The sequence below is a fragment of the Oryzias latipes genome, chromosome 4 (assembly GCF_002234675.1).
Source record: "Oryzias latipes chromosome 4, ASM223467v1".
NCBI lineage: Eukaryota > Metazoa > Chordata > Actinopteri > Beloniformes > Adrianichthyidae > Oryzias > Oryzias latipes.
The window spans coordinates 1,787,146-1,814,133 of NC_019862.2; the positions used below are offsets into that span (position 1 = coordinate 1,787,146).

Genomic DNA, 26,988 nt, shown 5'->3' on the forward strand with positions numbered 1-26,988 from the left:
AACATGATTGGAGTGGGACTCTAAAGCTTCTGTCTCAACCAAGAATAGAAGAGCCTGTGCCGCCCTGATGCACAGCTAGTGCAGCGTGAAGATGGAAAGCAAGGAGAAGCATTCTGATTGGTGTTTGCAGCAGAATTCAGATTTGTAGCTGTCAGGCTGAAGCTGCTGTCATGTGTGAGCTGGGAAATTTACAGTTCAATCATTTCAATGATGCTTTATGTGAGCTCTCAGATATTTCCATTGGGGGGGGGGGTTAGCAACATTATTTACCTTTGAGGGCAGTGTTCCATGGGTTGGGAACCACTAACCTGAGTTATAAGTTGGCACTGTACCATGTTTATGGAGTCGCTGGATTTAATGTTAAGTACTGTAAAAAAAAAGGTACAAAATAATTTTGGAATCACATCTGCTGTTTGCACTGAAGCTTTGAAAATCTTGAGCAGACTGACTATCATCCTCTCTATGCTGCTTGTTTCCTTCATCTGTGCATGTGCTGTGTGTCTCTTCCTCTAGATGAGATCATGCAGCAGGACATCAGGCCCCTGCTAGCAGTGGATATCATAGAGCAGCTTCATCTGCAGTTTGCCTTGCTGTCAGGTAAGTTGGAACTTTCCTGCCCCTTTGCAGGTGTTAAATAACCTTCACTCCTCAACATTTGTACTATTATAAAACATGTCTCTTTGGAGTCACTATTTTAAAGCAAAACGTCCAAATAAGAACAATTACAACAGAAGACACCAAAAATACATAAAAATCCTAATAGATTAGTAAAATGAAGCCCTGCAGACTCGGTTTACCAGAAAGTTCTGGGTAAAAAATAACTCAGTAAAAGTCCACTTTGCTCCATGGGTGAGCAGAAGGAGCAAAGTGATGACAGCCAAACTAACCTTAACAGTGCAACAAAACTGGTGATCAATATCAGATCTGTCCATCTGTCCAGTTCTGATCCAGATTCCAGCTCAGACCAGGAAAACAAAGACGTTCATGGATCTATGGATGCATCAGAATAGAGCAGAGCTGGGAGCTGGTGGCCTGCTGATTGTAGATTTTACATAACTTTTTTTCTTCTACTCCTGATTCACAACAATTTGATAAAAGAAATACTCAGAAATGGCCTTTTAATCTTAATTTTCATCAATATGTCCTCCATCATCAGAACAGTACCAAAAGAACATGTTAAACACCAAAAGATCCATATAGTGTTTAACTAATCAGAGCTAATGCAATCATTTAACCATTAGCTCTAAATATGGCCACAGTACCTGGCCTACATCAACATTTCAATAAATAAAGCACTAAAGGTTATGCAGCATTGTTGAAGTTGTTTGGGGATTCAGCTTCTCCTCCTACAGGGGAATCGATCCTTGAACTGGGACTTTTTCACGTTTCTCAGCTGAATTTGTCAATGACTAGTTTCTACAACAGCCAGATCACTTAAACCCAATAGTTCACATAGAGATGCATTGTGTTCCTGCATTGTGATCATTAAGTTATCTCAGTTGAATTTAGCCCAGACTGCTGTGCAGATATGCATGTAACAAGTGTGATAACGGATAATGAGGCATGCACTGACTCGTGTAAAAAGTCTAAAACTCAAACATTTCTTTTTATTTCTGTGGAACGTTCTTACCTTTCTGATTCTGCATGATATCCTAACTCTGCATTTATCCCAGCTCTTCAACCTTCTGGATGAACTATTAGTACACATCTAAGTTCATACAAATATTTCTCTTCTATCCTCTTCAAAGACAGATCTGTGCGTGAATCCTTTCAACCTTTGCCAAAGCCAGAATAGTGTTTTAACTGAAACACGTGTTTCTGTTGATGCAAAGCAGCAGTTTCCTCCGGTGGGTGACGGCTGCCATCCTGACTTCCAAACAGCTTCAGGCTGCCTGGTTTTAAATAAGTATGGAGGCTTCAGCCTCCTTAGAACTTCTCTTCTTTGTGTGCAGAGTCTCTTTCCTGATCACCGCTTGGGTCAAAGTAACCCAGATGACTTATTACAAGGTGACTCATGTCACAGTTTTAGCAAAGACCGTTTCACATTAGTGTTCAAACAGGGGAAGTCTACTTTTAGCGAACCATTGATATTTCTGAAATTTCCTCCAGAACTTCTGCATTTTCATGCTTTTGGACAAATATTTTGCATGTATTTTTAGAATTGTATTTGGTTTATGGATTTTCAAAATGCTGTTACTGCATTGCAGACAATATTCATGCACATGGTTAATATAACCAACAGCCTTGGAAAAGCCGCTGCCTGGAAATATTCAATGATTTTGTGTTTTTCTGCAGGTGGACGGGGGAAGGATGGAGCGCCCATCATCATTTTTCCTGAGTACTCTGGCTTCAGTGAAGTGCCAGAGGAGGATTTTCTCAATGTTGTAACTTACTTGACCAGCATCCCCAGGTACGTTCCCTACATGATGCACCAACACTGTCCCGTCATCCTGACATGATCACACTCCTATGTTTTCTAAAGTTCAAAAGGCCACACCTTTTGATGGGAAGTCATGCTAGACTTCTCTTTTATGCAGCATCAGGATGCTTCAGGAAGATAATGAATGTTCACCGGAATTGTAATATCAACCTCTTAAGAGCTGTCTCACCCCCCCCCACAGATTTAATTGAATCCTATTCTTATGTCACTCTCCTCCATCAAAATTTATATTACATGGATGATGAAAAGTTACATCTTCACGGTAGAACAAGTGATGATGTTGGTAAAAAAAAAGCAGTCAACTTGACCTATAGTGTATCTTTTAATGTTGAAAACATTTGTCTAATGCTGTCAAATGCCCCCTGTTTTCCTGCCCCCAGCCTGGATGCTGCCAGTATTGGCTTCATCATCATCATGGACCGGCGGAAGGACAAATGGAGCTCGGTCAGGGGATGTTTGTCCAGGATTGCTGTAAGTCCTCAGAGACTGCTGAATGTCCATCACCTGTCCCTGTGCTGGCTTAGCTCGCTTTCTCATTCTGATACTACAATGCTAAACGCTCTGCGCTCATTTAGTGGTCACACCGCTCACATGACAGCAAAACATGCTTTCACGTGGAGCCATTTTTACTCAGCAGACCTAAACCTGAGCCCCCACACACCCACACCTCCAGAAACAGGCCGGGACCACCCATGCCCAGCCCACACTGCACACCTGCCCGCCAGCCCCACTGATGACAAACCAGGGGAAGTGGCAGAAACCGACTGTCAAACTATGAAGGCGGGCACCATCAACCAGCAGAGGCCCCGTCTGGGGCCAGGGGACGGTGAGCCAGAGGACCAGACTCCGGTTACTTTGAGCAATGATGGAAAAATTGGGGTGCCCCAGAAAAGGGGCCCTACCTGCTCCTCTGGGGACACAGTCTAACCAGTTCAGATGTTGTGGACTCTTGCCATGTGAAAAACTAGCTGCATGGTCAGGAGCGCAAGAACCCCTGAGACACCACCAATGCCCCAGCAGCGGCCGCCGGCCCGCCCACCCAGTCTGGGAGGTGTAAAACAGAGAACGTGACCATTCCTCTGTCGCAGTGTGTGTATGTGTGTGTGTGTTATTATTGGTGGACATGGGTGATGCAGACTCCTCCATTCTTCAACAGCGGAGTCTGACCGCCCAAACGTGTCCCCCGCAGGACCCCAGTGAGTGTATTTGTGTAGGTAGTGAATGTACTAAGGGGGGGTGCAAATACATTTGGTGGTTACTTTCCCCAATGATCCCTACACGTCTACAGCAAATAAAGCCTGATATGGGGGGGGGGTCCTTTATTTGTAATTTATTTGTATATTTCCACAATTGATAGTTGTGTGCCCCCCTCCCCATTGACATTTGACAAACATACGTATAAATATATATATATATATATATTTTTTAAATGTTTAGCCCCCCCCCCCCCAGCGGAGCTGCCACCAGTGTGTGATTGTGTGACTGTAAAGTGCTTTAGGCCTTTGGAGAAGGTAGAAAAGCACTTTATAAGTATTATGTCAAATACCATTTACTAGCTGATGTGATCCAAAAGTAGTTTCTGGTATTTATTATAACTGCTGCTGTTTTTACTCACCCAGTTAACTAAAACAGTTTTTTTCATCTATGCAAAGAGCAGTAAAGATGACGGGTTTCAATCTTTCCTCTATACTGATGGTGCTCATTTCACCAAGTGAAAGTGTCATATCGGGTTGACAGATCTACACACACCTGCCAAAACCATGAGGCTGACATGCAGAGCCACAGTGCATGCAGATAATCATCCGGTGTGTTGCTGTTCCAAAACTCACTAGTGTCTGATTCTCTGAGACCATGTGGAACATCCGTTGTCCTGTGTAGTGAGTCCTGTTCAAGCTGATTTCGGTAGCTTCCACAAAGCCACACCGTGAACTGCTGACATCATCGGAGATGTCTTTTTTCAGGGGGCTTTCCCAGGACATCTTCAGCTGGTGTTGGTGCTCAGGCCGTCCAGGTTTTTCCACAGAACTGTCACAGATATTGGGATAAAGATGCACAAGGATGACTTCAAAATGAAGGTATGAGTTAATTCCCTATTGTTACAAACAGGAGACGCAAACTGAATCAAGCAAACACTGAGATGGAATTATGTAAGCAATATGTAGCTAGATGCTTAGAAAGGCAACCTTTCAGAAAATCTTATTTTCAGGAGTGACTTTTATAGTGAAACTTGAACCCTCAGAGTTTGTGTTCCCAATGTAATCCCAGTTGTCGCTGCAGTGAACAGATGGCACTGGTTTCATACAGTAGTTAGGAGGGAACAGTATCAGCAGTGAAATTGAAACGTAATCAAAGCTTGACTGACTGTGACTGCAGTCAACAGACTATCTGTGTTTTCAGATAGTGATGCTGAACTCACTGTCAGACCTTCATGGTTATGTGGACAAAAGCCAACTGACCCGGGAACTTGGGGGAAGCCTGGATTACAACCACAGTCAGTGGATGCATCATCGAACTGTAAGCCAACATCCTGAACTCCATCAGATTTACAGTCAGACTGTACTCTCACCTCCATTTGGCCCTTCCTGGGAAAATGGTCCAAAACAATCTTGTACATGAACTTGTTGGAACATCTTTAGGAGAGATGCAGGATTATTTCATAATTCTAAACTTACAGCTTCTGAGGGAAATATATTGGTTTTGTTCCAAATGATTATTCTGTCACGTCACTGCAGCTGTTTGGCAGCTGACTCAGCATCAGGTGGACTGCACATGCATGAGGCTGAAAGAAGAGGAAACTGTTGTGGGACCCAACTCCCTGATTTGACTCTAAAACTTAAGGGATGTAAATTGTAGAGGCACAAAACCTTTAAACAATGTTGTTGTGCATCAGCCCTGCATTCAGATTGCAGATTACAGAATAACTTTGTCCTGAATACTGCAATCATCCCTCAAAAGAAAAAAAGGAAAGTATTTTTGTTATGTCACAGGTCCCGTACTTTCTCAAACAATCAGTGAAAAGGTTGTGCAGGCATGCTAAGACTTGCTGGCACTTCTTCACAGCGTCATCCTAAATTAAAAGAGCAGATGCAGGTCCATCCTGCATCCCAGATGAGAGTGAAGAACTGTAAGTGAGAACTCCCACTCCCACTCCCACAAGGCGGTACAAAGGCGAGGGATGGTTCAGTGCAAAAAGACTCGGTGTGTTCTCGACAGAAGAGCGTTATCGACGCAGCTACAGAGGAAGCTGTGTCTGAGTTAACTGCTAGAATTCATAGGGCTCATATTTACAGCTGCATTACACTGATCTCTCTGAACCTAGGTTGTAACAGCTGGGCAGAGTCTGGAAATGTTTGAATCACGTGTCATCTTTTTTTTTTGTAGGCCATAGAAAACTTTGCCATGACGGTGAAATCCACTGCCCAGATGCTGCAACGGTTTGGAAATGAGCTGGCTGAGACGGATCTCCCCCAAGATGTCCAGAGCACCAAAGACCTGCTGGCTGCACACACTGACAGACACAACCACCTCAAAGTAAAGCAGACACACCAGTTGGTGAAACACTGCTGGTCAAATTTGAAATACTCCATTGGTAAGACTTACCAAGTGTGGAGGAAGTTTAACTCTGTAGGGAGAGTGGAGAAGGATGAGTTCTTTTGAAATACAGTTATCCCAAAAATCTTTAAAAAGACTCCAATAGAAAAAGGAAACATTCAATAATCATTTCAATTTTGTTTGTATAGCCCAAATTCACAAAAACAGTCGTCTCAGTGGGCTTCGTACCGGTAATTGATTCTACATGTTGGCTCTCAGTAGACATGAACACCAAAAGAAGAACGATTCAATCTTTGAAAATGTCCCATGCGTTTGAGCAGAAATGTGTCGTTGCACACAGATTAAAAGTGATGCTAAACATGAAACGTTCTGTGTATTGGCATCAGGACGAACTGAAGCTGGCTCTGCGGCAGGGCTCCACCCTGTCTGGATGTATAAAGGAGCAAGCGGCCAAGTCAGAGAACCATGAACTCAACCCTGATGAGACGGAGAACCAAACCACCGTGGAAAGGTGCTGCACGTTGGGCCTCTGACACGCTCTGCACCATAAACACCATGCAATGCTGAAGATGCTGCCGTGCGTTCACAGGCTGATGGCCCAGTTGGATGAGACGGACAACGCCTTTGAGCAGTTCTGGAGTAAACATCACCTCAAGCTGGAGCAGTGCCTGCAGCTGCGCCACTTTGAGAAGGACTTCAGAGAGGTAGAGCTGCCTGTGGAACAACACACTTCTCTGTAGACGCAGCTTTTTGGACGTTTGAAATGGTTTATTTTAAGCAATCAAAGCAAGAATAATACACCAAACAATACAATCAGCAGTTCTACATTCATACAAAGGCGTATTAAACTTAGGATAAGTAGCTTCAAACCAGACAGTTCATCAGGAAGAATCTCTGGTGCCACGCTGAATCTTGTTAGGCTTTTGAAAGAAACAGAAATGGGAGTAAAACACTGCACGTCTGTTCTGTTTATTACAGTAAGTTAACATATTAAGAAATTAAGAAGAGGAAGGTATTATTTTGGGGCATGGAATGCTCAGCAAAGATTTTGATCTGGAACTAACGGTACTGCTGACCAACAGTCACAGCAGGATTGTTCTTAGCATTTGACTTTGTAATGTTTACACAGTAAAAAAGTTCAAATCAAGCTAAACTTTTTGGAAAAAATCTGGACAAACATTTCTTTTTCTTTAACTTTTCTTCCAGGTCAAAGTGACTCTGGATGGTTTGATGAATTCTGTAAACACACTGGCAGACACAGCGGACTGTGCAGCCAGAGTTGAGCTTCTTTTAAAGGACCTGAAAGCACTGGAGGACAAAGCACGGGTCAGTCAACACACACATGCACACACTGACATTTCAACTCTGCTCCATATCATGGCTGCTTCTTTATCCTGCTTCTGTTTAGCTTTTGAATCTGGGAAAAGATGGTCTGAGATCGTCTTGGCACTCCTTTTGGTATTCATTAGTAGCATCTGAATTGAGGTCAGCTCCCTCATGGCTGCAGGAGTGTAAACTCCAGGCTTTGTGGTACGTTGTCCTGCTTTTTCTGAGATCTCAATACCACATATGCTGCTGATTACCTGGATCATCTGCGTTCCATCAGTAGGAACCCACAATAGCAGACTAGTTAAAAAAAGCAGAACACTGGGCATCAAAGCCTGGAGCAGACATTTCCTGTAGGATAGCATCCATTTGTGGCATGGACGCTCCTACTTGGCTGTAACAGTCTGTTGGTGATCATCAACAGATGATTTTTAAATCTAGTTGTTTTAAGGAAATGCTTTGGGTGTCAAACACAAAGTCATCACAGAGAAGAAAAGAATCGAGCAGGAGTATTAGTTTAGAGTACCAGTCACCTTCAAGAACCTTAGAGATCCATGTAGAACCACAAAAACACTGGAACATCTGTTGTAAAGCTAAAGAGAGGCAGGTTAGTAATGGCAATAAGCACAAGTACACTGATGAACATAAATGTGAGAGCGGTCATCATACATTTCAAAGCAACTGAGTTCATTTGTTTACCTAACTGATGTCGTCCTGATCAGCTGTTGTTGTCCACAGCCCTCGCTGGAGAAGGCACAGCTGCAGGCGCTGCATGGCGACCAGCTCATCCAGAGTAGCCACTACGCCGTGGACTCCATTCGCCCCAAATGTGTGGAGTTGCGGCGGGTCTGCGATGACTTCAGCAACGAAGTCCAGAAAAAGCATGATGTCTTGTCCAAATCCTTGCAGATACATAGAGGCATCGACAAGGTAAGAGTCTAATGCCAGACGACTGACAGACCACAGACATAAACATAAAATTCTACATTTGAGCTCATCAGGATTAAGTCTGCCCTAACGATACAAGGTCGTGGCGTTCCTCTCCTGACTTCTGCCCTCAAACATGATTTGTTCTTATAGAAGTAACAAGTGAGCAGTCAGAACTTTGGTAGATTTTTTGAGGTGGAAATGAAATATTTTAAGTGAAGGGGCTGCTGGTTCCACTACACTGTGGTTTATTTAACAATGCTTTTTGGTGTACAAACTATAATAATAATACTTTATTTGTAAAGCACCTTTCGAGATAAAAATCACAAAGTGCTTTTTAAAAGAAAACACAGAGTCTGCAGATTTGAGGCTGAGAGGAAGGGAGTTCCAGAGGGATGGAGCCACTGCTGCAAAGACTGTCACCTTTACATTTTAACCAGGTTCTCTAACAACCAGACCCTGGTCACATGACCTCAGGGACCTGCTGGGAGGGTACTTCTGCACAAGGCCTTTTCTATAGACCGGTGCTTGGCTGTTAAGAGATTTTAAAATGCACTTGGACACGGATGGGGAGCCAGTTCAGCTGCATTAATAACGGGGCGACCTGTGAAAACTTGGATGACTGTTTTAAAGCCTTGCTGCAGTGTCTAGACAACCTGGAGCCGTTCTAAAGATTTTTTGCTTAAAAGTGAAGATGGAGTTGAAGTAAACAAGATCAGAAACTAAAAGATATAAAAACGTGGATGAGCATCTTCATATCATAATGTGACACAATTAGACTCCATTTTACAATGTTTTTTAGATGATATAAACTACAATAAATAAGTGACCCAACATGAGAGTCAAGGGTTAAAACGGGGTTTAGAGTCACCCCAAGGTTCCTGACAGAAGGCTTGATAAAGGAAGCAAGTGGACCGAGCCACTGGACAATCTGGGGGAGGCAACTGTCAGCAGCACAGACTAGGACCTCAGTTCTGGCTTCATTTAGTTGGAGAAAGTTATTATTCATCCAACTATTACCTTAATCCAGACACCTGCGTAAAATCTATATTTTAAAAACATCCTGGGGTTTAAAAGACACATAAAGCTGACCATCATCAGCATAAAATGATAGGAAATATCATTAAAAGAAGTTAGAATCTGCTGCAAAGGCAGCAGATATAAAATGAACGATAAATGTCCCAAAACTGAGCCTTGTGGCACACCAGAAGTGAGGGATGCAGAGGAGGAAGTAAACTTGGAAAATACAATGGAGACTGATCTACCACTCAGATAAGAGGAGAACCAATTTAAATCGGATCCGGACACCTCAACCCAACTAGCTCTAAAATGGCATGTGGACATTTTTTAGACATGATGAACAAACACTAAATGTGATCTGAATAGAGCTGTGGGTTTTCTCCAGGAATTCTGGCTTCCTCCCACAGTCCAAAGACACGCTTCATAGATTCATTGATGATTCTAAATCGTCTGTGGGTATGGGTGTGTGTGGTTGTCAGTCTTTGTGTGAACCTGTAATGCACTGGAGAACTGCACAATAGCTGGGTATTCACCTCGTGACCCTGTAAGGTGCAAAGTAGGTTTGGAATGAATGAACCTCTGCTGAAGGCAGCCATGGAACACCATGACTGGATCAGATCAGCAGGGGCCTCTTGTACACCTATTCCACTTTTGATATCTTCAGAATATTTGAACTTTTTTACGTAGGAGGATGGGGATGTAACATGTACAGAAGTAAATTTCAACTGTGACCATCATATTAATAATGTCATGGTGGTTTTATGAAGGACGTGTGGGAAAATGTTCTGCTGCACACTCATGATCCATGTGCGTTTTTTCTTTTTATCTTCAGGTCAACCAGTGGTGTGACTCTGGCATCTATCTTCTGGCCTCTCAAGCTGTGGACAAGTGTCAATCACAGGAAGGGGCAGAGTCAGCACTGACAGACATTGAAAACTTTTTGGAATCAGCAGAGAAGAACCAGCTAACAGAACTGAAGAACCTCCACAACCAGTTTGAGATGGTTCTGTCTGAGGACCTGAAGGTATGGTGCAGAGGAAACCTGCAGCGGGGGGCTCCACACTGAATGTTCACGAGGATAAGGATTACTGTAGGCTGTGTGTTTGTGCGTAGGGCAGCGTCCAGATGGTGCTGAAGCGACTGGAGGATGTTCAGGAGATGTTTGAGAAGCGGCATGTTAGCCTTAAAAGACTGTCGGCCAAACAGACGAGGCCCATTCAGCCCGTTGCTCCAAGGCCTGATTCCTCACCCAAACGTCCTTCACTCAGAAACCCCCCGAGAGCTACAGGGAGTCCGCAATGTGAGCGGCCTGTTGTGTCTTCAGCTGATTTATTCTGATGATGGAACCACTGTAACTCTACCTGTGTGTTGCACAATCTGTCTGCAGAACTTTGTTCTAGAATGACTGAAAACCTGAGTGGAAGCTTCTTGGTGTGAAGCTTGTCAGCTCTTCTGCATCGACTTTCAAACATAAAAGCCTTTTCATTACATTTTTCATGTTTTCTTTTTCTGTTTCAGCTTTTGCTCGCAGAGCAGCTGATAACTCACACAGTGGTAGACAGGCAGCAGAAGTTGATCCCAACAAGAAGAAAAACACTCGCAAGACCAAGGCAGGCATCAAGGTACAGTGAGCGTCCCTGGAGAGAAAAAAGGTCAAATGTGCCGCCACCAATGAAAGGCTGTCCAGTGCTGAAGTCACTAAAGGGACGTTCGGTGCAGAGACTCTCTAGAATAGAACAGAATCAAACGGTATTGATCCCACAAAGGGGAAATTACCTTGCTACCATAGCTCTACGAAAAACTGTAAATAGATTAAATAACAGCTAAAAAATGATCAACAAACATTATCGTCCAGTGTAAAGTCAAATAGCTGACAGGAGGATAAAGTGGCAAAAGCGCCCCTTTCCTGCAGCGAGGGGGTTTCAGTCTCTGACTGAAGGAACTGCTCAGAGCATCCATGGTCCCATGATGATGATGATGATGAAGAGGATTGTCCCTGATGGATTCCAGTTTCTGCTGCATCCTCCTCCTCTCATCCACCACAGTCACAGACTTTAGGGGACATCCCAGAACAGAGCCACATCTCACACCAGTTTGTTTTCCTGTTCTGGTTCCTGTCAGTGCGTCCACCCCCACCCCCCACCCCCCAGCAGCTCACTCTGCAGAAGAGGGCAGATGCAACAACGCCATCAGGAAAAGTCTTCAACCTGCAAATCCTGAAGGATCCAGTCTTCTCAGCCTCTCCTGGGATCTCTGGTTGCTTCTTCTGTGGCATTTTGTTGTTGCTAATGCTAATGCTAACGCCGCTGCAGTCACGTGACGTGTAACACAAAAAAGTTATTAATAAGAGAAAAACAAAACAGAAACAAGTCAACACAGAGCTGTGGGAACTGGCAGCGTACTGTCAAAAATACATTCAAACAGGAGGCTGTTCCTTCTAAAATAATAAAAAGTCAGCAATCACTCAAGCAACTAGATGTCTGACCTGGAGTTTGTCCTCCTTTAAACTTCAACTCCTGCGGTGACACCTGTTGGTCTTATGACATGGTTCACATCTTTGTGCCAAGGTTTTGTGCTTCTAAAGGTTTGTTTGCATGTCAGAAGGAAAAGTGAAGCACATGAAACATCAAACCGGAACATCAGACTGTCAATGTTTCTGCTACAGATCGAGGTGATGCACGAGGAAAGCCAGGGAGGCTCCGCACATGTTGTTGCTCCCGCTGAATCTGAGGAGAGTCTGTCCAGCAGACGCAGGTCATCACACAAACACGCCGCACAGACACACCAGACACATGGCTGCCTCTCTGCAGACCATGCAGGAGGAGCGGCAGTTTAAAAAGAGACATTTAAGATGCTGTACTTGCTGCTAAAGCATGCCATGCATTGTTCTGTAGACTGAATTTTACTTTTTTTTCCCTGAATCCCACAATAAATCTAATGTTTAAGGAGTTCATCTGAGAGAAACTAATGCAGCAGAGGTACAATAAAAGATTGTATTACTTTAGTTTGCTATGGTTAAAATGTTTTCCCTGAAGGCTTGACCTGGGCTTTGGCTGAAAACCTCAATGTACCAAAGGAAAGAACGATCATACAGCAGACTTTCTGGGAAGAAAAGTCTAATGCCAGGATCAATCCTGTAGCCTGCCTTTCACAGCATCGGGTTCTTTGTTTGAGTAGATGTTGGAGTTCCTAATCTTGTGTCTTAGACTGCGGTCACATATCCCAAAATAACTCCTGCAACTTAAATGCAAGTTTTTCAGCAAATTGAGTGAGTGGCCATGCAAAGGCATTTCTAATCAGGAGGGGGCAGTTGTATTTTTACACACCACACGGTGGCCGCAGAGGTTAAACAAGGACCAGACAATTTTTGGACATTGGTCAGTGGCCGTCTGGGCACATTTGGAGGTGGTGGAGTGGCAGTCCAGGACAGGCGAGTGGCAGGAAGGCAGCAGCACTTGGAGGGTCTCCAAGGTCCCCATAATCGTCTGATGATCAACCGATTTCAGACTGTCACCCTCCTGCAACCCTTGTGCTGCCGTCCCACTGCCACCGTCCGATTGTGAGAAATCGTTCGGTAGCAGTGCGGGCACTCGACGGGGCCGGGGGCCAGCGCTGACCTGGACGTCAATGTGCCGATCCCGGCCATCGTGGGTCCAAATGGGGAGACGGCATTGATGCTGCACCCAACTGACCATGGCCTTGAAAGCACCACAGCGACTCAGAGACCTGTAGATTATTTCAAATCAGACCCCCTGTTGTTTCTTTTTGGATTATTTATAACAAGCTGAGGTTTTCCTTTTCAAATTGTAGTTCACAAATGTAAAAATAACAAGGCAGGTATTTGACATAAAGCTAAGCACAGCATGCTGAAGAAATTGATGATCAAAGTCAGTCAGACTTTGGTTCAACTTTTTTCAAAGATCTAAATAAACTGAAACGTGAATATGAATAAATGAACATTCATGCTGTCAAATGATCCAAGTTATAGCCATACTTGTTCTTACTGACACCTTCATTTAGATGTGGTTGTGCTTTTGACTCAAGTATTGAGGCATTTTTGTTGTTCCTTCTTAGACACATCATGACGGAGTTAATTGAAACCGAGAGGATTTACGTGGAGGAACTGCAGAGCATCTTGGAGGTACCGGCACTCCAACTATGATGTGCTTTTCGTTCAGGCAGAGAATTGAAGCGGACTTGTAGAAAGTTAAAGAGCAGTCAGAGAAAGAAGTCACTAGGTAGAGCTTTCAGTCACATTGAATGTTTATATCATTTTGTTTTGGACGGTTCAGGCTTCTGTGTCGTCTGCCTGTTTTTGAAAATAGAAACTTTGTCGTTTGGCATGATCACTTACTAAAGGTTCAGGAGGAGAACGATCAGATTCTCCTCCATGTTGGTTTTGGTTTCCATCCATTGATCACATCCTCAACACAACACAGGCCAAAGCTGAGATCCTGAGTACCGTCGTCTTCTTCCCCAAAGTTGAAATATTTGAACTCTGGTTCTGCCGCAAAGCGCCGCAGGACTTCAGATAAAGAGACTTGACATTGAAACTGGACGCCATTGATGCGGGAATCACGTTCGGTGTGAACCGAAGACTTCCAAACATACGTTTCCTAACAGGCTTAGTGTTCCCATCGCTGGATTAAGACTCTCTTTCTAACAAAAGTCTCATGTCATTTAAACGTCCCAAATCAAAAGCTTTGCTTAAACCTTTCTTAAACAATGGAACCTTTCACACCAGTCTTGTTTCTTGAAGTTAATGACTACCATGCGTTTAAAATGAAATAAATAAATAAACGTTTAATTGCAAAAAAGAAGTAATTCTAGCTCAAAGTACCAAAAGACAGACAAAATGTTCACTCTATGTCTCAAAGTTCATAAAAGCAATTCAGAAACAAGAACCTATCTGATTCAACATGAAGACCAAGAACCTTCCTTTGTACGACTTGTACTTTTTAAATCGTGGGAATCAGAGGGAGTGAGGGCATGCCACCACCAGGAGGCTAGTTGCCCCAGCAGGGCAGTCCTGACTAACATTAGCCCATTTGCTCCACCTTTACAGCAGAAGAAAATGCATAGAAAATGTTCTAAACCTAGTATGCAGCATTTTTTTAACCTCATTTGATTTATTATGCGATATCAATATACGCCTTAATGAAAGGGTGGTGTGTGTGTGTGGGGGGGGTGAATGAAATGTCATCCTTTAATCATGCATTTTAGAGTTTTGTCGTTCATGCAAAACTGTTTGACTAAAGGGTTTTAGGTTAGATGTGTTTGAGGAGAATTGTGTCCACTGAGCAGCCGGGTCATATGTGTGCGAAAGCATGCGTCCAAACACGTATGACCCCACCTGCCTGTGAGAAAAAACATGACAGAACCAGCTTTAACAGCCTTTGTGTGTCGAGCATTTCATGTTGGCCACTCAAATTTCATCTGGATGATAAACAACCTGAATTTATTCAAATGACCAAATTTGAGTGGACAAGTTTTTCTTCTTTTTTACTTTTTCCTTTATGATTAATACTATTTCACTTGATTGCAAAGTATAGGGGTTTAGATCCAAAGCCGGATCGAGCCGCAGTTTGGATTTTGTGCCTAAATAATATTTTGTTCACTTCTGTTTTGTCTTCATGTTTTCCCAATACCTGTTATTTCCTAATCCTAATCTCCTTCTCCCTCCCCAGGGCTACTATGTTGAGCTGAATAACTCTGAGTTTAGCCACCTTATCCCCCCATCCCTAGAGAACAAAAGAGACGTGCTGTTTGGGAACCTGCCAGAGATCTACGACTTTCACAACAAGTAGGTGAAAAGCTTTTTCTTCATTTTGTTGTGTTTTTGCTTTGTGTGTGTGGCAGAGGATGTGATCAGCATCCTAATGTCAACATTATCTCAGTCTAAGAAAGGAAGTCTGAGCAGAAATGTTTGCAGTAATTGACAGTCAAAAAAAGGAATTTGTGCATTTTTTCCAACTTGGTGGTTTTTCTATTTTCTGAACAAATCTAGCTGTGGTTTTGGTGAGATGAAAATGTTTAAAAAATGCAGTAAAAAAATGCAGTATTCTCATAACATTAAATGCAAATAAACTATTTCACGAAAAATCTACTACAATTAAATGCTTTTCATTTCTTCATATAAAACAAAATACATCTAAATAAATTTTTACCAAAATTACTGTGAATTACACATTTAAAGACCAGAAATAAACGGTAAAAGAGTCTATCTGAAAAATAATAATGATATTATTATTAACAGTTGACATTATAGAAATGACCTAGAAAGCATCACAGAAGGGTCCAGCAGCAGTAGTTGTGTTTACATGAACAAAAGTAATCGGAATAAACGCCTGATCAGAACAAAAATGCGTCACGTAAACACGCCATTTGGAATACTCTGACCCGATCAGACTCCTTCGGATCAAAATGTCTTTCCAATTGAGATAGGTGGGTTATACCGATTGTTGATCCGACTGTGGTCTATGTAAACAGTTTACTCTGATTGTGGGACACTAATGCTCTGTATTTACGGCATGCATGGATGGATTGGTGCTTCAGAGAAAGCTTTGGAGCGCAAGCAGGAATGGCTGCCTGCTCTGCGTGAGTGAACTGCTGGACTCGGTAGAACCGGGTCTCCCGGTAGAACCGGGTCTCCTGTGACTCTGAGCAGAAGAGCAGCTCTGGGACATTGTGTAAGCTAACGGAGGCAGCTTTTAAATGCTGAAGTGCAGACCAGTCCTGAGAAACCGTGTAAACAATCATGTGTTTTTCATGTTTCCAACCATGTCCACACACAATAAAGGCTGATGTTATTCCCATATGTTAACGGTTAGCCTGGATGCCATTTGCAGCTCTGAACACAAAGATTATTTAAGTTCATCCAAGGCTTAAGGTTGTTAGCACGTGTTAGCCTAATCCTAACCCCTCTTCTGGGTCTGTTCGGCCGATAATAAAGCACTGGCCGCACATAATTATAACATTATGAGTGAACATGCCCTTAATAATAATCAAAACAATAATAAAATCACGTTTAGAAGATCATTTAGCTCTATGCTATAGCTTTATTGTTTACTACGTAACTCCAGTAATTTAGAGAGTTCTGCGCAGTGTGGCATTGGTCAACGTTTGTTATAATCTGAAATAGTTTTTCTGTGTCCATGTACACGGTTCAATTCTAATCCAATATTTGATCCGTTCAAAGTTATTTTTCACATGGAACTGCGGCTACAGTTGCCACAGGTTTACAAAGGCTAAATGCAGAATTTAGCCAATCACGATCAAGAAATCATACCCACATTTTTGAAAAAGTGGGTCCCATTTTGATGTTATGACGGGACCCTGCAAACCGGGGGAAATTTGAGTGCAGGCTGCATTCACACAGGCCCACAGGCCGGACTTTGGACATGCCTGGTTTACACTATCAGAAAATAATGACATTTAGACATATCATCATTGAGGGATTGGTGCATCCGTAAAAACACAGGCAAAAGACAGTAGTCTGATTAAAGACAGTAGTCTGATTAAAGACAGTAGTCTGATTGAAGACAGTAGTCTTATTTCTAAAACTACTATGAGTCACCGGTCATCTGCAGAGAAAACATAACAAATGCAAAGACTAACTACTGGTGACAAAAGGTTTGTAAAAAAGCCTCAAATCTTCAAACAAGTGATTTAAAAGATGGATGCCTGTCCAGAAATGCTAAAAATTGAGCAGTTTGGCTGACTGAATTCATTCGCAACCCCTACCGCTTCTCCCTATCCCTACATTTAGCCCTCCAAGAGGAGGGTTATGCATTTAAATCCAGTCGTTTCCACCACTCGATGACATCATCCAGTCACCGGTCATCTGCGTTGGCGCGTAGCAGCCAATGCTCGGAAAGTACCCAAAACATCGGTTTTATAAATTTTGAAAAGTCATGACTTACATTACAACGTAAACGTCTGTGCTTCAGAGCACACCCACGTGCAGAAATACATTTCTCTGACGCGGCAGGGATCACCCTACCGGTGGAGGGATTGCCAACCTTAAGTCACTATGGCTCCCCACTTAAAAAAACACTTTTGGACACCGCTACATCTCCAAATGCCCCTTCAATTGGAGCAATAGTGAGGAGCCAGAGGGACTGGGAATGATTCTGGATTTCGGACTATGACTCAGGGGCAGTAAGATATCTTAATTTATTCTTCCTGCACAGAAAGACACACAGAGAACATCCAACAAAGTCAGCTCTGACTAGAATGAATAAAAAATATTTGAAAAACAAAGACAGACTAAAGATACTTATATTTATATAAAAATGCTAAGAAATATTCTAAATAATGTTAAATAAAATCATAAAATCGTCAAATAGCCGCAAAATCTACAAAACAGCCAGCGAGAAATATTCTGAAGATAGACTGTACATCATAAAGGAGCAGACACAGCAGCTGTAACAACAACATTCCAGCTGCTGAGAGTCTGCTGTTTCCTCTTGACTGAGTCAAATTCATTTGCAGGACGTTTCTCATGGAGCTGGAAAACTGCGTTGAGAAACCAGAGTTGGTGGGAAGCTGTTTTCTGAACAGGGTAAGTGAAGTGAAAACTAGTCTGAAAATCTCAAATTCAAACAAATCTGTTATTTGTTTGTGACATAAACCATAAAAATGCATTTTAAATAAATGTTTGACTGAGGGGAGAGCTCTCAGTTTGTTGGTGGTGTGTAAAGCTGCGTTCACACCGTATGTGAATCACACCCCAAGTTCGCATCGCATGCCCCCTGTGGGACAAAGTTGCTGCTGAATGCTTGTCCAGAAATGTTCATAAACTTGACGCTCCAGACATGTGGGAGGAGCCACCGTCCAAGGTTTTTAGCCTGGTTTCCACGTTGAGGCATTGACTGTTTCTCATTATAGTCAATGCATGTCAAACACAGATGATGTGTAGAGATCAGGTTTATTTAGGTTATTAGAGGTCTACAAAAGCATCGGTAACCACGTCTCCACATCAGAGACTCTCCCAGTACAGAGAGTCTCTGTCTGCAGGAGCTTCGTCTGAATGACGGACGCTTGCTGTCCCGGATTAATCCAAGCAAAATAGAGAAAAGAATAAAGTTAGAGGATCTTTTTATTATTGTCTCGATGGAAAAGCAAACATAATCACTTCAGGTGTAGAGGTCTGCTGCTACTGTAGTCCATCTGCATGAAGGTTGGACGTGTTGTGCATTCGGAGATGCTCTCCTGCAGACCTCGGTTGGATCCAGTGGTTCTTTGAGTTCCTGTTGTCTTTCTATCAGCTGGAACCATTCTGACCTCTGACGTCAACAAGGCATTTCTGTGCACAGATCTGCTTCTCACTGGATATTTTCTCTTTTTCTGACCATTCTCTGTAAACCTTAGAGATGGTTGTGGGTGAAAATCCCAGTAGATCAGCAGTTTATTAAATCCTCAGACCAGCCCATCTGGAACCAACAACCATGCCGTGTTCAAAGACACTTCAATCACCTTTCTTTCTCATTCTGATGCTGGTTTGAACAGCAGCAGATTGTCTGGACCATCTCTACATAAATGCATTGAGGTGCTGCCATGTGATTGGCTGATTAACGAGCAGCTGGACAGGTGTGTCTAAGGGTGAAGGTGTAGATCAGGGCTGCTCATTCCTGGTCCTGGAGATCTACCACCCTGCCTGTTTTCCAGCTCTACCCTGCACTGCTTGCTGCTGATTACCTGGACCAGGTGTGTTCCTTCAGTCAGAATGTGGAGACATCTGATTGAGCTAATCAGCAGCTAGCAGGACTTGGAGATCTGGAAAACAGGCAGGGTGGTAGATCTCCAGGACCAGGAATGAGCAGCCCTGCTGTAGAGGGTTAACACCAGTTTGACCTGGTTTCTTTCCTGCATTGTGCCTGGTTTCTGCAGCTGGTCACAGCCAAAAACATAAGCATAGTCCTTGTGCTTCCTGGCATGTTCCAGTGGCGGCGGAAACATCACCATCTCTGAGTTGGTTTTTTGTAAAAATCCTTTTGAAATGTTTAGCTCTTAGCCTGACATGAGGTTGAGTGGGCTGCCATGGTTCGAGGGAAGTCCCATGGTTGTGGTCACACACATACCCCTCAGATGTGCTGAGCTGCAGTCTAACCTTTTGATAGTTTCTGACCCTCAGTCCAGATCTCTCTGTAAGACATTTGGCACCACTGAGGGGCTGAATGAAGGGTTTGGAACTTTTGGAAAAGAAATCTTTAAAGTGGTAAAGATATGGTTTCTTCATTCTCTAGGTGTTTGTATGCCAACAAGATGTCGTGATAGGGTCTTTAAACGTCCTCTTGTTTCTATGTTGCAACAATGTGCTATGCCTTGCAACATTGAAGTTTAATGTCTTCTTTTATATCAAAGGACCTTCAGTTTAATGTTGTGCAATGTGACAGACAGCAAAATTACAGGTAAAAGCTCTTGGATCTGGCCCTGTGTGTGTCACCAGAAGGAAGAGCTTCAGGTGTATGAGAAGTACTGCCAGAATAAGCCTCGCTCTGAAGTCTTGTGGAGACAGTGTGGGGACAGCCTCTTTTTTCAGGTAATGAATTCTGAAGACATTTTTGAGCACAATCTTCATCTTTGACTGGAATAGAGGTCATTTTTATGGTGAGCTCCACATACTGTAATATCCAGCTTGTCCTACATGATCTTACATATCCTGCTTGGCAGATTTAAGATGATACGGTTTGTAAAGAAACTTTTGCCTGTGTGGGAGCAGGAATGCCAGAAGAAACTGGACCACAAACTGTCTCTGGATGCTTACCTGTTGAAGCCCGTTCAGAGGATCACTAAATATCAGCTGATGCTAAAGGTGGGCAGAAAGGCATAATACCTGACAGTACAGGCAGCTGCACACTACATTATGAATGCATTTGCCTTCACAAAGTCCATCCCATGAATTACACTTTTGTTGCTTTGGTTTCCATTTTAAAAATTCAAACAATGATTTCAATTTGGGGCCACAAATCTCAGGGGAACTCATTAAAATTTTGAACATTTCTTTAGTTTGATTTCTTTTTGAATACATTTTGACTGCTTTATTTTTTTCCACTAACATTTGTCGTCTACATAAAAAAACTGTTGACAAGAAAAATAGTTTTTCTACCTTTTGTTTTTTAAATAACCCTAACTACTGCAATGAATATATATTTAGTTAGAAGTTTAAAAAAAAAGAAACACTTTTCATCATCTAATCCGTTCCCTTTCGGGGTCACAGGGCTGCTGGAGCCTATCCCGGCCAATCATGGGCGAAGGCAGGGGGCATCCTGGACAGGTCACCAGTCTGTCACAGGGTCACAATCACAAACCCATTCACACCTATGGACAACTTAGATTAACCAACTAAGCTATGAAGCATGTCTTTGGACGGTGGGAGGAAGCCAGAGTCCCAGGAGAAACCCCCCGCATGCACAGGGAGAACATGCAAACTCCACACAAAAAGGTCCCCCATTGGTGTTTTGGTCCAGGTCCCCCAGCCGGGACTTGAACCAGGGGCCTTTTTGCTTTGGGGCAAGAGCAGTAACCACTGCCCCACCGTGCAGCCCGTAACAACTGTTTGGAAGGTTTTTTCTTTGCATTTGGAATAACTAAACCCAGAAAGGAAGCTGTGGTGGAAATGCTAAATGACTTGGTTACCAATAACCTGTTGGTGTCAGGTACGAGAGTTGATGTAGGACCCAAAATGCAGAGATGGGAGGCACACGGTTCCAAGTCACGTGGTTTTAATTCCATAAACAAAAGCGCTGCCGAGCGGGGAAGACAAACAAAACCAACTCTTGTGGTAAACAGGGAAGAAGACGGTCAGGGAAATGACGGTATGGACCAGCACAAGAGGAACCAGACACAGCTGAAAACCATCACGAGATATTGGGACCAGGGAAGTAAAACTCAAAACTAATACATACAGGAAAACTTCAAAATAAAACAGGAAGTAGAACTTAAACATGACAGGAACAAAATGGAAGCAAAAAGTAAGGGAAAAAACCCAAACCATGACAGTTAGGTGGACTAGTGTTTGTTCTGTTGACATCTAACTGTATTGTGATCTTTTTTCTCTTCTTTTCCTCAACTCCTGTGTAATTGTGTAGTCTTGTGTTTGTCTCTGGCATCTCCTGTCTTTAGAATGACATTACTCTCCTCCTGTCCAACAGGAGATGCTCAAATGCAGTAAGGATGAGGGAATGGTGGAGCTGGAGGAGGCTTTGGCCACCGTCATCGATATTATCAAGTCTGTCAATGACTCCATGCACCAGATAGCAATTACTGGTTTTGATGTGAGTATACAGACAGACCAAAGGAATTCACTTACAGTCTCCAGCTCAGTTCTCATCTGAAAATCCCTGTCATCACTTTACAGGTGACATCAATTCTTAATGACTGTCAATTGTAGACACCACAGAGTTCATTTTGTGTACATTTAGTTAATGTTTTTTTCCATGAGCCACAGATTTGAAACATTTAGGATAAATCCCTGGACTGGGTGTTCATAATCTGTTGGGTTCTTGGTTTCAGGGAAACCTGAGTGAGCTGGGGAAGCTGCTGATGCAGGGCTCCTTCAACGTGTGGACCGACCACAAGAAAGTCCACAGCAAGGTACAGAAATGCTTACAGAAAACACGTTTCAAAGAGGGTGAGCAGGTTCAACCAATCCCATCAATTTAGCTTGGTCGTGGGCCATCATCCACAGTTAAACTTTATACCTTTATAATATCTAATCTATGATCAAATCAGTGTCGACATTGTTTATTTCAACATCAGAAGTGGACAGGTATCCATCATTGCAAACCAAAAGAATTATGGATATACTTGCAGCAAACATTTATCTTTCAACATTAAAGAAAAGATGCTTTCAACATTTTGCCTTTTTCTGAGACTCGCTTTTTCAAAAAGTCCCACAAAGCAAAGTAACAAGAAAGGTCTATGATAATAAAAACAGTTTTCTTATAAGTTTACACTTTAGACTCTCTTGAATCTTATTGAGTATTGAAAATTGTATCAATGAAATCACACCTACCGCTGTTTACACACAATGTTTTACATATTCATTAGAGATGCACAGGGCGCTCCATGATTTTAGCAAGCAGTTACAGTCAGTTATAATGTGAAACTGTTCTTAAACTTTTAAAGGGCCTACATCATGCAAAATCAACTTTTTGAGCTTTTAAGTGTCATAATGTTAATTGTTTAAGAAAAAATACCCAAAATGGTATTTTGATCCATTCAAGCATTTCTGGGTATTTCTCTGAAAACCCGACCCTCCCAATCCAGGAAAATGAGTGGGTTCTGACATTCTTAATGAAATATCAGTTGTTTTCCTGAGTTCTTTTCCAACCCAGAAGTAACACGACTCGATCACTGATGCTCCTCCTTTCTCTCCTTGTGTGTGCCGCCCATTTCATGACCTCTAGGATCATCATCCTAGAGCCGGCCTCAGCAGTGTGTCTGTTTCTCACACAAAAACAAACGACATCCAAAGCTCTGCAAAGATGGATGTGCATATTGTGCATAGAAAATAAGAGTTTAGCAAATCACTGCTAGCTCCATGGAGAAAATGGGCGTGTCTATTAGCCTGGAGGCGGGGCTCACTGTGACGTCACAATTCGTTCTTTAGTGTGCCAAAAGTATTATATTATCATATACATGGACATTATTCACTATAAAAGGCTTAAGAAGAGCAGGATATTGGCCCTTTAAACCTAAAAAACTGATTTGTAAACATGCATCCTTATTCATTCATCAGGAGTTTCCTGAAATGTTTGGTCACACAACAAATCCTCTAAAAAGTGAGCTTGAAGTTTAAAATTTAGAGGAGAAACAAATACATAAAAATGGTTGATGTTGATTTTATATTTTCTTTCATGGTGTGAAGTTTTCACTGAATGAAATGACTGTGATGTGAACCTGATGGATGCGCTGCTTCCAGGTGAAGGACTTGGCCAGGTTCAAGCCCATGCAGAGGCACCTCTTCCTATACAACAAGATGCTCCTGTTCTGTAAGAAGCGAGAGGATGCCACAGAGGGCTACGAGAAGACGCCGTCCTACAGCTTCAAACACTCGCTGAAGGTCAGGCTGCACTTCAGCCAGAAAAGCTTGTTCGTTCCATAACAGCAAACACGGATACCAGATGGTTTTGCAGTTTGTGAAGGCAGAATAGTGGACGTCATGGAGGTTCTCTAACAGTCCCGTTTGGACTCTGCTGTCAGTCTGTCTGAGTGTCTCCTTTCTGCTGCGTCCAGATGAGCGCCGTCGGGATAACGGAGAACGTGAAGGGGGACAGCAAGAAGTTTGAGGTGTGGTACAATGGAAGAGAGGAGGTTTACATTATTCAGGTATGATGATGTTAATTATTAGGGATGCTTTCAAAACAGTGATATGTCTATGTCGTATTGTCTTTTTGGTGCTGTAAACATTTGTTCTTCAGATAGTTAATCAGGTTTATTGTGGTGCGAGAGATTGTTAGAATGCCATGCTTTACCAGCTCCCTCATTGCCTACGATGCCTGTCAGGATTCCCTCTCTGCTCACTAACTACTAAAAACTGTATAGTGCAGGACTGTCTAGTTTCCTGTTTTTAAAAGCCATTCAGGCAACCCGCTCACTACTTGCTTTGTAAATGGTAAACATGGCATCCCCGATTGGCAGAAGTAAAAACATTTGACAAAGACTATGAATCCACTGTGTTCTGATGATGAAAACTTGGATGGTTAATAAATATAAATTAAAATTCAATTTTTGTCATACTAAAAATCACAATGCATTGTGGTCTAAATTTGCCGATCTAGTAACGTGAAAGCACACTGTTTTTTCGCAGACTTCTGGGAAATTATTGGCGTAATAGATTTTGGAATTTCAGATTAGGACAGCTCTACAAAATGCAAAAGCACTGTTGTCGTTATTCTTTTAGCAAATCCCTCCAGGGGTCGCCCCAGCAAATCAGCTTCACAGAGCACTAAGTAGTGAGAAGTGAAGGAATTCAGACACAGCAAACATCAAATCTTCTGTCTGCCTCCAACAGATTAAAAAGATGCACATCTTTTTACTTCCTCTTCTGTGATATTAGAAGCACAGAAAGTCGTTAGTTTCTCAAGCTAGAAAATGTAGATAACATAAACAACAGTGAGTTGTTATATTCAGCTTTCCTGGTTGTACTGGAAACAAAGTACTGGCTATAATATATAATATTAAAATATTACAGTCCTTTCTAAGAAACTGCATTTCATTCTCTCTGTTTGTGTTAAATAATGATAAGAATTATTATTAATATGATACTTTTGTACTTAACCTGATAAGTTTGCTTTGTATTATTTCCTATCAGCTTTAGAAGGTTTAGTTGGCTGAATTTTAATTTCAAATGCCTCTTTTTGGTTGACCTCCACAGGCCAGTTTAGCTAATAGTCTCCTTACCAAAAAGCCCAGACAGTCTGCATGTGTTTTTGTTTTCAGGCTCCCTCCATGGAGGTAAAAAACATTTGGGTGTCGGAGATCCGAAAAGTTCTGACAGGCCAGCTGGAGGCATGCAGAGGTTAGGACTATTCTGTGTCTTGTCTTCGTGTGAAGCTTTTAGTAGCAGCACCAGTAACTCCTAACTGATCCAGCAAAAAAACTAAAGCAGGAAATTGTCCTCATGGTTGGTGAGCAGCAGAAAGAAAACTTTTTAAGAAGTCTGTACTTTCTATCAAATTTGTGCATGGTGAAAATACAGAAAGAACAAAATTATGCAGAATGAAGTAACATTTTGATCTTTACTATCGGCTAACCAGCGTGCGAACAAACAGATGAACATGAAGGAAACACCAAAAAGCAAAATCAATTTAAGCAACACTAAAACGTTTACACTGTTCCATTGAGAGCAAAATGCCATAAGACCCCAAATGTTCTTATGCCGTTATGATGGTCTGCACACCAGTCCAGACCAGTCTAGACCTGGACCGTCAAATCACTGACAGATCTGGATCAGTAGAATGCAGATTCCTATAGTTGCTTAGTGAAAAGTTGATAAAAAATAAGAGGATGTGAGGTTGCGGGTAAAGTGTCTTGCCCAAGGACACAACAATGGTTGGCTGGGGGGAGCGGGGATCGAGCCGCCGATCCTCCGATCATTGGCCGACCTGCTCAACCACCGCCGCCCCCTTCTGTAGCACAGAAGCTGTTACCCATTAAAGTATTAGCATCAGTTGGCTTTTTTATGATCCATTTGACTCGATAAGGACAAAACTGTGGCTTGAAGGTGAAATTGGAGAAAACCTGTCCTTACGACAAAGTCAATAGTCTGTTTATCAGATGATAAACTCCTTAACTGGTTCATTAGCCCTGTAGCACTGGAGATGTCATCGGGGATACCTAAATAACACCTGCTGCTTACGCTGCTGACTGCTTACATGATCAACATGAATCAGCTGATTCAGACGTGGAGAAATGACGCCAACGGTTGTGGAAAGAAGGTAAATACTGGAGCTAAAACTCTGGTGATAAAGGGTTAAAGTTAGGAGGCCAGTATGGCAAGCTGCTCCAACATTACAGGGCAGGTTCTTAGGATCAAACATAATCCCTTCAGTCAATGACTGCCAAAGTTCTAATCTGAACATTTATTGAGTGCATCTAAGAAACTGGCAAGACTGGGCAGTAAATCTCTAAAGCACTCACATCAAACTGAAAGTAGACATTGTTTTGGTTATGAATGATCCAGTGATGTGGGGTGAGGTCCGCGGCTGGTGAGGCACTGACGTCAGTCAGATGTACAAACAGATGAACCCTACTGAGAAGCTTAGTCACCATTTGATTGGCAACAGTTAGTGTTTTGTTGAAAATCTCATTTCAACATTTTTCCTCCTTTTCCAAACAGTAGCATAGAAAAGAATCACCAAAATTGTAATTATTGACTTAATTTTACCTACAAATGAAGCTCCTTCTAAAGAAACACATAAATGACCTGTGAGTGGAAGTGTTTCTTTTCTTTCTTCACTTGAGAGCACTGACGTGTCTCCACAAATTCCTGACTTTAGACACGCGATCCTCCAGTTAGAAAATTATGCCAAACAAAATTTAAGACTAAATGGCTGCACATGACTCCCTACCACTAATTCTATTATTCTTTAGCAGCAGTGTCAGATTCTCTGGAATCACCAGCGCCCTCTGCCTTAAGGCATGGGTACTGCGGACCTCACCTAGTGCATTTCTAATGTGCATTTTTGGTAATAAAGTTGGACTCTGCAATGAGGAACTTTTAAATACTTAGGAATTATCTTTTAAAACAATGTTAAACCCCGTTTTAGGTATTTTGATGCTATATTTGAGACAGAGTTCTTCATGTGACATCAAAGATGTGAGTCAAACAGCTGATTAACCAGAAGGATGTTTTGAGTAAACCAAGACGGATAACACAAAGATTGGTTGGTAGCATTTAGCATGGTAGCATCAGTGTGTAATGACACCACTGTCTCTGAATCAACTCTTTTCACTAAAGAATCATTTCATTTCATTCATTTCCTTTGCACAGGTGTAAAAAAAGCTATCATTCCTTGTTTGTGTTTTTATTCTTTTCTTCTATATTAAATACTAAATGTACAGTATATAGAAATACTTTTTGGTGGGGTTGTTTGTGTCTCCCACTTTGATCTAAAAACACACAAATATTAGCACATGTAGAAAACATGTGTGTTTATTATAAAAATAGATCCACTTCATTTTCTTCTTAAAATCCAGAAAAAACTGTTTTATTT

The 26,988-nt window shown here is 42.2% G+C and overlaps 1 protein-coding gene across 6 annotated transcripts in view; it reads left to right on the forward strand.

The window, feature by feature from the left end:
- LOC101158007 (guanine nucleotide exchange factor DBS) overlaps nucleotides 1–26,988 on the forward strand; it is a 60,106-nt gene that overhangs the window by 17,405 nt on the left and 15,713 nt on the right. For all 6 annotated transcript variants that reach the window (XM_011494523.3, XM_020702845.2, XM_011494543.3 and 3 more), the window contains exons 2-25: nucleotides 514–597; nucleotides 2,296–2,410; nucleotides 2,821–2,911; nucleotides 4,402–4,515; nucleotides 4,838–4,954; nucleotides 5,822–5,971; nucleotides 6,379–6,503; nucleotides 6,582–6,696; nucleotides 7,199–7,318; nucleotides 8,057–8,248; nucleotides 10,098–10,289; nucleotides 10,379–10,565; nucleotides 10,784–10,887; nucleotides 11,931–12,019; nucleotides 13,340–13,406; nucleotides 14,953–15,068; nucleotides 17,759–17,828; nucleotides 19,716–19,808; nucleotides 19,989–20,081; nucleotides 21,421–21,543; nucleotides 21,782–21,862; nucleotides 23,193–23,333; nucleotides 23,507–23,599; nucleotides 24,713–24,791. In XM_011494523.3, the coding sequence (XP_011492825.1) occupies nucleotides 514–597; nucleotides 2,296–2,410; nucleotides 2,821–2,911; nucleotides 4,402–4,515; nucleotides 4,838–4,954; nucleotides 5,822–5,971; nucleotides 6,379–6,503; nucleotides 6,582–6,696; nucleotides 7,199–7,318; nucleotides 8,057–8,248; nucleotides 10,098–10,289; nucleotides 10,379–10,565; nucleotides 10,784–10,887; nucleotides 11,931–12,019; nucleotides 13,340–13,406; nucleotides 14,953–15,068; nucleotides 17,759–17,828; nucleotides 19,716–19,808; nucleotides 19,989–20,081; nucleotides 21,421–21,543; nucleotides 21,782–21,862; nucleotides 23,193–23,333; nucleotides 23,507–23,599; nucleotides 24,713–24,791 (2,751 nt within the window). The remainder of the gene's footprint in view (nucleotides 1–513; nucleotides 598–2,295; nucleotides 2,411–2,820; nucleotides 2,912–4,401; nucleotides 4,516–4,837; nucleotides 4,955–5,821; nucleotides 5,972–6,378; nucleotides 6,504–6,581; nucleotides 6,697–7,198; nucleotides 7,319–8,056; nucleotides 8,249–10,097; nucleotides 10,290–10,378; nucleotides 10,566–10,783; nucleotides 10,888–11,930; nucleotides 12,020–13,339; nucleotides 13,407–14,952; nucleotides 15,069–17,758; nucleotides 17,829–19,715; nucleotides 19,809–19,988; nucleotides 20,082–21,420; nucleotides 21,544–21,781; nucleotides 21,863–23,192; nucleotides 23,334–23,506; nucleotides 23,600–24,712; nucleotides 24,792–26,988) is intronic.